General features: G+C 39.1%; 1 protein-coding gene across 4 annotated transcripts in view; it reads right to left on the reverse strand.

Annotated features, from left to right (window-relative positions):
- Positions 1-14,116, reverse strand: part of PPP4C (protein phosphatase 4 catalytic subunit) — an 80,899-nt gene that overhangs the window by 12,468 nt on the left and 54,315 nt on the right. For all 4 annotated transcript variants that reach the window (XM_033945841.1, XM_033945840.1, XM_033945839.1 and 1 more), the window contains exons 6-7: positions 10,501-10,674; positions 5,726-5,852 (exon numbers count right to left, since the gene is read on the reverse strand). In XM_033945841.1, the coding sequence (XP_033801732.1) occupies positions 5,726-5,852; positions 10,501-10,674 (301 nt within the window). The remainder of the gene's footprint in view (positions 1-5,725; positions 5,853-10,500; positions 10,675-14,116) is intronic.

Consider the following 14,116-nt stretch of genomic DNA (forward strand, 5'->3'; position numbering starts at 1 on the left):
AAACTTCCAAATTTCTCAATTAGTTCGAGTAGATATGGAATGGTAGATTCTGGATTCCTCAAATATAATAATAAATCATCTGCATAAGCAGATATTTTATATTCTCTGTCTGAGTGAGGAATACCTTGTATCTCCTTTGTTTGTTGAATAGCTAATATTAAGGGTTCTAAAACAATATCGAACAGCAAAGGAGACAAGGGACATCCTTGTCTAACTCCTCTCTGTAGATTAAATTTTTCTGAAAAAGTATTGTTAATATATAATCTTGCAGAAGGGGAACTATATAATGTTTGTATCATTTGTATGAATCCAGAACCTATACCAAACCATTCCATTGCCTGATACATAAAAGGCCACTCTACTCTATCGAAAGCCTTTTCTGCATCCAATGAAACAGCAAAAGTAGGCTCATTCATTTTCTTTGTTAAATATAGCATATGGAATGTTAATCTGGTGTTGTGAGATGAATATCTTTGAGCAATGAATCCTGTTTGATGCATACCTATAATATGGGGAAGAGCTTTAGCCAATCTTAATGCGAGTATTTTTGCTAATAATTTTCCATCTACATTTATTAAAGATATTGGTCTATAGTTTGAGACCAAAGTGGGATCTTTATTAGGTTTTGGCAAAACAATAGTTAAGGATTCTGCTATAGTGCCTTTAATACAACCTTTATTAAGTTGATATTGATAAAGATTTAGTAAATAGGGTATTAAAATATTTTGAAATGTTTTAAAGAATTCAACTGTATATCCATCACCACCTGGAGCGGATCCAACTCTAAGGGACTTCAAAGCTGTTCCTAATTCTTTTAGTGATATTGGTTCTTCTAAACTTCGTTTTATATGTTCAGGAACTTTTGGACCCTCTAACAATTTCAAAAATTCCATACCATCTTTTTCTTTATTTATATAAGTCTCGGAAGAATAAAGAGTTTTATAAAATTTTAGGAATTGTTTTAATATAGGTTCAATTTGTGTGAATGTATCTCCATTTTCATCTTTTATAGCTATTAATTTTATTTTCCTTTTTTTTGATTTAAGATAGTTTGCTAGTATTCTTCCTGACTTATTTGAGTTACCATAATACAATGTTTGCTGAGAGAATATATCTTTCCTAATCATTTTTGATGAGATTTCATTATATTTAATTTTTAGTTTTATCAATTCTTGTTGAATTGAATATTCCCATTTTTCTATAAGTTTTAATTCCAAATTTTTAATCTCTTTTTCTAAAATTGAAAATTGTTTTTTATTTTGTTTTTTAAGAAAAGCCGAATAGGAAATTATTTGTCCTCTAATTGATGCTTTAAAAGCGTCCCATAAAGTTTCTCTATTAATCTCATCTTTATCATTTATTTGAAAGAATTCTTTTATTTTTATTAAGAGATTTTCACAAAAATTAGAATCAGCCAACAATGTATTATCGAATTTCCAAATTGGTCTATTATTATTTTGATCTATAGTTTTTATTGTGATCCATACTCCACCATGATCTGATATAATAATAGGATCAATGGCAGCTTGTGTCACTTGCTGTGCTAGATGATTTGAAATAAATATATAATCTATTCTTGAAAAAGAATTGTGAACATGAGAACAGAAAGAAAATTCCCGATCATTAAAATGAAGTATTCTCCATATATCTGTTAAATTGCAAGATTGTATCAAATTTTCTAATCCCATAGATTTCATAATTCTACTTGGATTTTTATCTAATAAAGGATCCATTACAGCATTGAAATCCCCTGCTACTATTAGATTTGAAGTAGCTAGTGGTAAGATCAGTTGTTGAAGGGTTTTAAAAAATTCATTTTGGTTCGAATTAGGGGCATATATATTGATCAACATCATGGTAGTATTTCCCATATTCATTTCCACTATTACCCATCTTCCATGAATATCTGAAGCTTTTAATTTGAATGAAGCAGAACATTTTTTATTAATTAGAATAGCAACACCTGCTTTTTTCCCTATAGCTGGTGAGAAAAAACATTGTTTTACCCACCCTCCTTCCAGCTTATTAGATTCGATATGTGAAAGGTGGGTCTCTTGTATAAAGCATATATCTGAATTTTGCCTCTTTAAAAATGATAAAGCTTTTTTCCTTTTTATCATATGATTTAGACCATTAACATTTAATGACATTATTTTAAAATCCATTTATGTTGTTAATATTTTTTAGTATATAATAAATATTTTTGAGAAAAAATTTTTCCCATTCTTTTAAATATTTTATATCATATCCCCTCCCTAAGTATCTTATTTTCTTATATAATTCCCCTCTATTCCCTCCCATCCCTCCCTTCCCTCCCTTTTTAATTACGAAAACTTGGATACGCAGATTGAGGTTAGATTTAAATAACCCCCACAAGCTATTAATAATTTATGTAAGTTACTACCCTTTTATTAATTTAAAGGAGCTATATTAAATTTTGGTCAATATATATATATACATATATATATATAAATCTCAGAATATATTTTTATATATGAAACAATATTTAAAGGAGCTTATTTTTTTTAAATTTTGATCAATATATATATATACCTATACGTACATATATAATATATAGATCTTATATTATATTATATATGAAACAATATATTAAGATTAATATTTTTCAATATATTCTTGCATATATTCACATATATTTTTTTTTTTATATCTATATATTTTTCCATATATTTAAATATTAATATATATATATATATATATATAGAAACATATAAATGTATTATATATTTTTTATATATTTAAATATATTCAAAAATATTTGAAATCAAAGAATTAGCTTATTTATCTTATTCTTATAAATCTTATTTTTTATTATTTTTTTTTTATCATTTGGAAATTTCTGTATGAAGAATAAACCTGTGGTATATTAGAATCACCGATTTAGAGAATTTAAAACTTATTAGATAAACTTGCGTTTCAAATCAAGATCTTTTTGTTTCTTTATCTTAGTTATTTTTTTTTTTTTTGAAACGCAAAATTTTATATTTGAAACGCAAGTTTAACCGGAAGCACCGCCTACTACAGGAAGTAGCTTTAACCAATCATATTCTGTGTCTGTCTATCTCTATGAGTATTTTCTGTCCAATCAGCGTTCCTCTTAGTCTTTTGTAGAGGAATTCTTTCTTCGTCGTCATTCAAGATGGATCTCTGTTCATTTCTCTGCTTTGCATGTAAGTTTATTCAGTTTAAAGTTCTAGAACTGAATCTTGTATATTTCTTACGATTTTTCTTCTTCTTTGCTTCTTATGTAGAATGTTGTTTGTTATTCAAATATTAATTTGATCTTCGTGCGCTTTTCTTCCGTTGCTCTGAAAGTTCCAATTTTTTTTTTTTTCTCAACTGAAGATTTAAATTTTCTGTTAAAGTTTTGTCAATCATATAAATATAATATAATATATATTTATATTTTAATAAAGTGTTCATCTTTATGTTGTCATTGGTTGTTCATTTTGATTTAAAAATTCTTGTAGTTTTATAGGGTCATTAAAATTTTGAGTCTTGTTAGCGATGGTAACCTTCATTATCGCTGGGTAAAGGAGTCCAAATCTAGCTCCTAATGTTCTTAGTTGTGGTCTCATGTCCAAAAGTTGTTTTCTCCTCATTGCAGTTTCTTTCGCGAAATCCGGGATAATGTGTATTTTTGAGTCTTGGCATTTTAAATTTTTGTTTTCCTTGGCAAGTCGGCATATTTCAATAGCTTGTTGGTGTCTTAGAAGTTTAAATATTAAAGTTCTCGGTCCCGTTTGAGTGTTATTTCTTTGTGCTGGAATCCTGTGTGCTCTTTCTATTTCTAGTTCTGTTTTGAATTTTAAAGGCAATATTTTGGGTAGAAATTTTTCCAGAAAGGCAATTGGATCGTTTTTTTCCACACCTTCAGGTAATCCAATTATTCTCAAATTATTCCTTCGTTCGCGATTCCTGCTATCTTCAAGATTTTTTTTTATTTCTGTCACTTCTTTCCATATGATTTTGCTGTGACTCATGTCTATGTTTAATTGTTCTGTGTTATCTTCCAAAGTTGAAATCCTGTTTTCTGTCATGTCTACTCTTTTAGTGAGTATTGCAGCTTCTTCTATCGCTTTTTGTAATTTTTTATTACTATCTAAGACAATTTCTTTGATTTGTCTTAGTTCTTCCATAACGTCCAGGTTTTTTTCTGTTGGCAGCGGAGTTTTAAAAGGTGTACCTGGCTCTGGTTTCGATCTCTTGTTACTTCCTGATGTTCCGGCTCCCAAATCAGTTTTTGTTTGTTTAATTGAAGTCATGTTGTATTTATTTTTGTAAATTTCCAAGAATATTTGGTAGTATTTCTTATATATATGCTTGTCTGTGTGGAGCTACTCGTTTATCCAACCATCCGAGTTCGCGTCCAAGCCACGCCCCCGCCTTAACTAACTAAAATTAAAAACTCACAGAACAGGATTTTGGAGGTGGGGGACTCTAAAGGCAGTAGCAGAAACCTTCAGAAACAGGCTTTTCAGAACCCCCTTCTTGATTTTGTCCATAGGCTGTAATAGCCTTACTCACTGTGATGTGCTCTGAAGGTGATGCAGCCCATCTCAGCTCTAAGAAATAGCTGGATCTAGGAGATGAATCCCTGCCTCAATCAGCAAGTCCTCCAAATGCTGAGAACTTCGAGCTGCCAGTCATACTAAAATCAGGCTGATCATCAACATCTGTGGAACCACACACGCAAAGGGGTGGAGGCGAAAATGTAGTCAGCGCACTGATGAGTCCTCTGCGGACGCCTAACAGCCTGCACTCAAGGCCCTGTAATTCAGTAGGCAAGCTAAGCTACTAGAAATATGGACCCCGAGCTCCACAAGTTTTCTGCAGGCTGGCCAAACAGGTCCTCAAGGGATAAACCTGCCGGCTGCAGATCACAGTCTGCTTCTTTTCCACGCAGGCAGAGCTTTCCCCCACACCTTGGAGCTCTGGTGCATCGACAGCTGCAAAAACCGCAAAAAAATACCAAAAATAATAAAGAAATATAGAGAGCAGATCAGAAAGACACCTTCTGGCTCACTTGCAAAAGGAAAAACTGAAGGGGGCAGCAGAGCCCTCTGGAGAAGGAGGAGGAGTAGAAAACCTGGAATAGATTCCTTCTGCATGGCTCGCAAGCATGGGGAGAATACCCTACTATCCAGAATGACACACTAGAAAACATATTTAAGTTCGTCTAACACTTTTTTTTTTTTTTTTTTGCTATATTTCCTTAAAAGTAATACAGGAATTAATAATAAAATTATTTAGAATTAAAGCTTGAGTGAAATAGTACAGTGGCTGTTAGTCCTTGAATTTTCAAGGCCCATTCTGAGACAAAAAAGGAAGAGCTTACTTATACACTTCCTGTTTTTCTTTTCTTTTTCTGTGACTCAACAGTAGCTGAATGTTTTTTACATTTTCCATACCTTTGGTACTGATGCCAATTTTACAGAAAACAGCAGCTCTTTGTCATTTCACAAACTCCTGCCAGTGCCCTTTCTCATGACGTTTTCAGCAAGCTGCTTTTTAAGAAGCTACAGGTATTAGGCTGGCTACAACTAACAGGAACTCAGACTAAAAGGAACCTAACCCCAAACAACTGTAATTTGGTGCCACCAAGAGTCAGCAGTGTGTGCTGCAGCTTCTCCCTACCGATGGACCTGCAGCTAGCCAGGAGAGGTAGAGTAAAAATGGCCCCAACCAAACAAACAAAATGTACCTTCAGGGTCAGACCAGAGCAAGTCACACATTGGTCCATCATGGGGCACCTCCTGCTTGCGGTCTATCGTCCGGATCTGATCCAGAGTCTGAATGGAAGGGGAGAGTCCACCGTGAACACAGAAAATCTGCAGAAACAGATCCCAGAAAGAAGGCATCAGGAGACTAGTACAAAGAAAGTACAAATGCTGAAATCCTTTGGTAAATATTGCAAATTACATGTTCATAGTTTTAAAGTGAACTTTGGACCTGCTTGGAGATATGCATTGTTCTGCTGTCTAAGGAAGGTCTGTATATTAAATAAACTTTAAACCATAAACATCTTGCTGAAACATGACTGTTTTATTGATGCACATTCGGAGAATATTTTTAATGACTAGATTGTTTTTATTTGTATTTTTTTGAAAAATTTCTTCAGGTTCCTTTAAGATTCCAGTTAAACCCATTTCTTCCCTATTTTGCACCCCCCCCTCCCTCCCTGGCTTATGCTATAGATGTACATGAGATATTTTAGATACTTATTTATATGTTGATTATTTGTTTGTATATACAGTATGGGGTTCATTAAAAAAAAAAAAAACCGTCTAAAAGGTGGCCTAAATGGCTACTTGGACAATCAAAAAGTCTGATCGTCCAAGTCCCCATAATCAAAGCTGGTTTTAGACATATCTAAAACCAGCTTAGGCCTTTCTCCTGCCTCTAGACGCACAGAGAGAAAAGAGGCATTTTTAGAGGAGGGGAAAGGGTGGGCGGGAGGTGGGCCGACCTAGACCTAGGCGTGCAGCAGGTATAACCAAAACCTTAGGCAGGTTGCTTAGTCAGCACTTATACGTTTTGACTTAGACGAAGTCAAAACAGGTCTAAGTGCTGAAAAAGGGGCCACAGAGCTGATGGTATATACAGTATGCCCTATCTCTCCTACCGCGGGTTGTGGCAGTTCGGGTAGAGGAGTGATGGCATCGCAGTAAGGGAGATGAGGCATCTCTCCTGCCGCGATACTTCACCCCCCCCACCCCTGACAACATCGGGGCAAGAGGGAGTCCAAGCCCTCTTGCCCCGTGGCACCCCTGAACCCCCAAGATCGGAGCAAGAGGGAGCCCAAGCCCCCCTGCCCCGCGATCTCTAATCCCCCCCGAGTCCGATGGGGCCAGGAGGGAGCCCAAGCCCTCCTGGCCTCTCGCCCCCCACCCCCTACATGATCGGGCAGGAAGGAGCCCAACCCCTCCTGCCCAGGCGGACCCCCTACCCCCCGCTACAATACGGGCAGGAGGAATCCCTGGCCCTCCTGCCCTCGACACAACCCCCCCCCCCGATCGCCCCCCCCGCCGACCTGCGACCCACCCCCACCCCCAAACCCACCTGTTAAATGTTGGTCAGACGGACAGGTGCCAAGCCCGCCCATCCGGCTGGCCAGCCGGCTCCGGAATGGGGCCGGATTGGCCCAGGCAACTGAAATCCCACCCACAGGTGGGGCCTAAGGCACCTGGGCCAACCAGAATAGGCCCGTGAGCCTTAGGCACATGGGCCCAACCCAGTCCATGTACCTAAGGCCCCGCCCACAGGAAGGGCCAAAGACTCCCGGGCCTATTCTGGTTGGCCCAGGCGCCTTAGGCCCCACCTTTGGGCGGGATTTCAGCTGCCTGGGCCAATCCGGCCCCATTCCGGAGCTGGCTGGCCTGCCGGACGGGCAGGCTTGGCACCCGTCCGGCCAACATTTAACAGGTATGGGGGTGGGATTGGGGGTGGGGTGGGGGGGTTGCGGGTCGGCGGGGGGGCCGAGTGGGGGTTCAGGGGGGGCGGTCATTGGGGGGGAGGTTGTGTCGAGGGCAGGAGGGCCTGGGATCCCTCCTGCCCGTATTGTAGCGGGGGGTGTGGGGTAGGGGGTCCGCCTGGGCAGGAGGGGTTGGGCTCCCTCCTGCCCGATCTTGTAGGGGGTGGGGGGGCAAGATCACAGGACAGGGACTCGGGGGGGGGGAGATTAGAGATCACAGGGCAGGAGAGCTTGGGCTCCCTCCTGCCCCGAACGTAATCAGGGGGGGCCACGGGGCAGGAGGGCTTGGGCTCCCTCTTGCCCCGATCTTCATTGGGGGTTCGGGGATGCCGGGGGAAAGAGGGCTTGACTCCCTCTTGCCCCGATGTCGTCGGGGAGGTTGGGGGTTCCGCGGGGCAAGAGGGCTTAGACTCCCTCTTGCCCCGATGTCGTGGGGGGGGGTGTGGATTCTGTAACCGGTGTTGTTTTTGACAGACACCGGTTACAGAATCCAGCTTTTAGGCGAAGGACTGGCTCCTCCTTCGCCTAAAAGCCCTTGTGTTGGACGTTTTTTGGTTCATTATGGGGTATAAGTTTAGACGTAGTGTGGTGGTCTGGGCGTTTAAACAGCTGAATGTAGAGGCAGGCCATTATCAAATAAAACCTCCTTTTGGACGTTTTTTTAAAATTATGGACATTTTCCCTGCTTCTGCTTTCAACGTTTAAGGCCTTAGGCCAAAAGGGGACTTAGACGTTTTTTTTTATTATGCCCCTCCACGTGTTTTCTTCATATTATAGATATGCTTACCATTTACTTTGTATTTTATACATTATTGTTTTTATTTTATTCATATGCATATTTTTTTATTTTTTTAATATTCATTGTTTAGCTGTTCTGCATATTTATTATTGATTCTTATGTTTCATGTTTATTAAAATTTGATGCAAACGCTTATAACATAGTTTCAAAGCGATTTTTGCTCTACATACAGTGACCCTCAACCTTAGAAACAACATTTTGACCCCTGAGGCATGTGGACATCATGCAAAAACACAGGCCATGTTAGGTCTAACTAGTATTACTATGAGATTACTGAGGTCCTTTTTTAAATGCAATAAACCTGTAATTTATCCAAGTGGAAGTTCTTTTCATCCCTACTGTTTTCACTAAACTGGCTTATACACACACACATATACTATTTTATTTAAAATCTTATCAATCATTGACAACCATTGAAAGACTATCAATCATTTTTCTCACTTATTGTGCTGAGTCAAAATTAGGCTTCTCTCCTCTTCGGGACATTACTATTCAGCAACTTAAACTGTGTAGGCAAAAATCTAGGCTTGGACCTGGGCACAAAATTACAGACTTTTTTGATAGGTTTACAGATGAAGGCTTCACTGTGTCCTTGCTACATAAAGAATTGTACACTCTTTCTTTCGGGAAGTCTTGAGAGGTGCTCTGTGACAAATGGGGACTGGAGTTTAGTATCTCACCACAGGATTTAGATTTCCATCGTCTTATTGCAAGTATCCCTGCTCTGTCGGCGAGTGCCAAGTTGTGGGAGTGTCAATTTCAGGTTCTGCATCGAGCTTATTTTACCCATGAACAATTATTTAAATCTGGATTGACTGACTCACCTTGCTATTTGAAATGCAGGTTGGGTGTGAATTCCTTTTTCCATGCTTTTTGGGGTTGTCTGGTAGTCAAGGCATTCTGGAAGCAGATAGATTATTTAGAAATCCTGGTTGGACACAGTATTGCATTTTCACCAGTGGGCTTTCTTCTGGATAAATATGAGGCTTTCCGACTCGATACCTGCTTTAACAAGCTTTCTGTGTGCAAGGTTGGACTATTGGCTAAAAAGGCGATATTGAGGGTTTGGACTACTGCCGACCTTCTATCGTACTGGACTTGGCATAATCGTCTTCATGCCCTCATGTTATTGCACACCTCCTTTAAGAAAAAAACAACTTTTTCTGAAAATCTGGGGAGCTTACGTACACTCTTTGCCGCACTGAGCTAGAAGCCATATTCTTAACTCCTTTTGACTTCTCACGCTGGCAATCATGCCCCACCCCCCGGGTGGAATATTCTTGGTAGTTACTCATGACTATTTATGCTGCTGCGAACCGGAACACTTTTGTGTTGTTGTTTTTTTTCTTTGGGAGGAGATGGGAGGGGGGAATTTAGGTACTCTTGCTCCAGCCAGTGAATTCAGAAAGGAGTATGGTTTGTTCTTTGTATACAGTTCCAGCTCTTCTTCCTTAGGTTCTCAAGGACTTTTTTTTCTTTCGTTAACGGATCATGGCTGCTGGGGGGAATAATGGGTTACTTTCTGTATAAAGTGATGTTATCTTGCATGGAATGTTGCTACTCCTTGGGTTTTGGCAGGTACTAGGGACCTGGATTGACCACCATGAGAATGGGCTACTGGGCTTGATGGTCCATTGGTCTGACCCAGTAAGGCTATTCTTACGTTCTTATGTACTGTTTCAGTGCTATGTTGTTACCTTGTATTGTCATCAATAAAAACTGTTGAAATATAAACTGTGTAGGCAGGCAACCAGTTCCATCTTTTTCACCTTCAACTGCACGCAGCAGTAGAGACAGAGCATTCCTGTTCTTTTGTGGCATGCAGAAGTAGGTAGAAAGATTACTACTTTTCTGCTGTGGTGATGTGACTGAAGTACAATCAATTAGCCCTTCTTCAGTGGGTAATCAATGCCTGATCCTCTTCCGTTTCTCTTCTCTTCAGTGTTCAGAAGGGCTTTTCTCCCCAATTTCTTTTGGCAAGCTTCAGGTTCTGGACTGGGTTGTTGAGCTGTTTTCAGTGGCCAACTTATCTGGATGGTGCTAATACCATCTGAAACCTCTTAATTTCATCTGATATCACAATCCAAGTCTGAAAATTATTATACTAGTGCATCCTTTTTCTAATTAAAAAAAAATCTATAATGCCCTCCTAGTTTATTTTTTTCCTTCAGAAGACATCTTCCCCTCCATCCCCTTTTCTTTTTACCTTGCCATCAATGATGGCTGAGAGGCTGAGGTAGTCAAATATTTCAGTGCAGTAGCGCCAGACGGTGACTGAGCCATACTTCCTCAGGCACTCATCATAGAAGCCATAGACCTGTGTTATTTGACGGCTCTCATGGTTCCCACGGATTAGGGTTATCCGGTCTGGATACCGAACCTGACAAAAGAAAGGATGGAGCATTAAAAAGACACTCTGCTATTTTGCATGTGCAGAGTGCTTCAGCTGCTTAAATCATTGCTGAGCTACAAGTTGAGTTTCTATCTACCCACTACTTTCGCACCCCTCATACGCAGCCAAGATCTACTGGGACATCCAGAAAGGTCAAGTTATGCCTGTAAAAACTTAGTGGCCCATGAAGCACCTGTTACAAATATCTTATGAAATTGTTATCATATGTGATCGTCTCTGAGAAAAGGTGACTAAAGGAGCAGATCCAAAATGTTGAGAATGGCCGATTTTTCAAGTTATGGATCCAGAAGCAGTCTGAAAAAATTATACATTTGAAACTCCGCAACTTAGTTTTCTCACATAACAAGATGAGGTTTGGACTGTTGTTTTACAATTGTTTGCTCTAACAGAATTCATTAAAACCCCATTTTATGTTTCTAACGACTTCAGTCACCTTTTCCTAAAGATGGTCACATATGAATGATAAAGATTTTTAAATACACATGCACTTATACATATATGATTTTCACAATTTTTTGTTTTTTATATATGAAGGCACTTTGCACTTTTTTGATTATTGCACTTTATAGGTGGGACTTTTTGAGCTGCTGTTTTGTCCTCCTATTATTTTCTCTTAAGAGTTTTTCACTGACCATCTTAGTATTCATATTATTGGTAATTGGGACCACATGATGTACGGGGCAGAGCTTTTTTAGGTTTATAACCTGGTGCTGGTCACCTATGAGTCTCTGCCCGGAGTCTAAAAAGCCATCTGATATTGATTCAGGCCTATACTGAGGTGTCTCATATTTATTCATTTTTTTCTTTATTATTTTTTACTATTTGGCCTGTGAATACTTTATGAGAATTTAATATTAGGCACTGTCTATGCTTTTTTGTTATACCACATATGAGTTCACCCACTAAAAATGGACACACACACTTTCAGCAAAACCTGCAAAGAGAAAATGACATGGGAACAAATCTGTCCTCACCCACACTGGATCTCAAAATTCCCGTCCCTGCAAATCTGTTCCTGTCCCAATCCTGCAAGCTGTGTCCTCATCTGCACAAGCCTTGAAGTGCTCGAGGCTCGTGCAGATGAGGACAGAATTTGAAGGAATGGGGCAGGGAAAGAGTTTGCGGGGATGGGACAGGAATAGAGATCCCGAGGGGACGAGGAAAATTTGTTCCCTTGTCATTCTCTGCACTGTGAAACGCTGAAAGGACAAATATAACTCTTACTGTTGCTGAAAGTGTGAGCAACGGCTTCCAAGTTTGATGCTCACATATGAAGTGCAGATTTTTTGGTTTAAATATTGTTATTAGTTTAAAATAAAATACACCCCTCCCCTTATAACACCCCCAAAAACAATACAGTCAGAATAGAATAAAAGTCCAGTGAAATAAAGAGTAAAAACTAAACTAAAACTTAGTTAACAAACAGTAAGCATCTAATGGAGGCCAAACCTTCTTGAACTGGGGAACTGCCTCATATTTCTGTGTAAGGCAAACCCCAGCCTACCGACAATGCAGCATTATCTTTCCATATGGATAAGATGTGTTGAATTGCCAAACCCATAAGCATATCAAACCACCTTACCCTGCTTTTCTTTTTTTTTTTTTTTACAGAGCAAAGAAGGCAAAGTCACAAATTGTAATATAACTATTTTATAAGTAAGTTCAATTTGGATGTCAAAAATGTCCTGTACCCTCTTCTATACTGATTCCTAATAAGATTTCAAATTATTACACCCATAAAACATACCTATATTTAGCTTACAAGACCAACATGTATCTGACCTACCATCAGACAACCGAGAAACTTTATAAGGAAATTGAACAACTGAAGCAGACAAAGAGGGTCTACAAACTCTAACTCAGAAGATTTCCCACACATCCTCATCAAAACTCAAATCACGTTCCCTCATATTTTGTAGGATAGTGCACGCTTGCACTTCTTTAAATATAACCTTATGATAAAGTGTTGAAGCCTTTTTGGACTGCCCTATAAGGCCTTCACAGAAATTACGCAACCCTGTATCACCTACTCTCACCCATTCAATACACTAAAAACTACTCAAACAATGTCTTAATTGCAACTGTTGAAAATATTGTTTAGCCTCCAACCAAAATTCCCTACACAAATCTTCAAAAGTCTTAAAATTAACCCCCTGAAAAAGCTGATTAACAAACCAAATTCCTTTAATTTGCCAATCCAACCAACTAAAGACTTTGTCCTGGATCTTAAGACCTGGATTACTCCACAACGAAACACAGTCAAAAACTGGCCAAAACAATCCCATTTTCTGAGCAAGAAATTTCAACACCCGAGGCACCACCTGTAAAATCAAAGACAACTTGAAGAACCTGTGTTGTAAACAGACTACATATAGGATAAGGCAGGGATCTCAAAGTCCCTCCTTGAAGGCCGCAATCCAGTCGGGTTTTCAGGATTTCCCCAATGAATATGCATTGAAAGCAGTGTATGCACATAGATCTCATGCATATTCATTGGGGAAATCCTGAAAACCCGACTGGATTGCAGCCCTCAAGGAGGGACTTTGAGACCCCTGGGATAAGGGGTTGCAACCACCCCTTCATTTAGGAACATTCTGTTGCAGCAAACAAAAAAGCATACTATAACTTAAAATCCAGAAAATTTAAACCTCCAAAAACTGTTTAAGCACCTTGAGTTTGTGCAATGCTAAACGTGGTGCCTTACCCCGTCAAAGGAAGCATGAAAGCCTGTTCTCCAAGGATTTATAAAATGAATCAGGCAATGGAATAAAGTGCAGATTTTAATGAAAAAAAAATAATGAAACATGGTACTGGACTAAATGGCTACGAACCAACACGTGGCATTTACTACAAGACAACCCAAAAGCCAGATTGGCAAGTTATTGCTATTGCCACTGCTCCCATGGTCCCAGGGAGTCAACAGGGCAGAAAAGGTGGTTCTGTTAGTGTTGCGCAAACCTGGCCTCTTGCATGGTCCATTCCAAATCAAGGGGAAAAGAGGCACATGGAAAGGACTATGTACTTTCAAGACCGTGCTCTAAACTGTTAAATCTTCCTGGGCTACAGAAATCAGGCTACGACTGCTTAAAAGAGTGGCATTCATAGCTTCTGTGAGGGGGAGAGGTGTCAACCACAAATCTTACCAATAACTGGTGGCTAAACGAAATGCAACACTGAAAGTGAGATTGGCAGATCAAAATAAGACAGTGAGGGACGACAGATAATGAATAAAACGGCTTAACTGATATGATGTTCTGAAATTATAAAAGTCAATGTATGCATGCTACCCCATGCCTTCATCTGAAACATTTATATGCATTTGGTATTCTGTCTAAGTTTTCTACACAGCTATGTAGTGCTATTTCACCTTCTTCTAGTCCCTCATCATCATCCACTGCAAAGAAGCATC

This window comes from Geotrypetes seraphini, chromosome 5 (assembly GCF_902459505.1).
Source record: "Geotrypetes seraphini chromosome 5, aGeoSer1.1, whole genome shotgun sequence".
Lineage (NCBI taxonomy): Eukaryota > Metazoa > Chordata > Amphibia > Gymnophiona > Dermophiidae > Geotrypetes > Geotrypetes seraphini.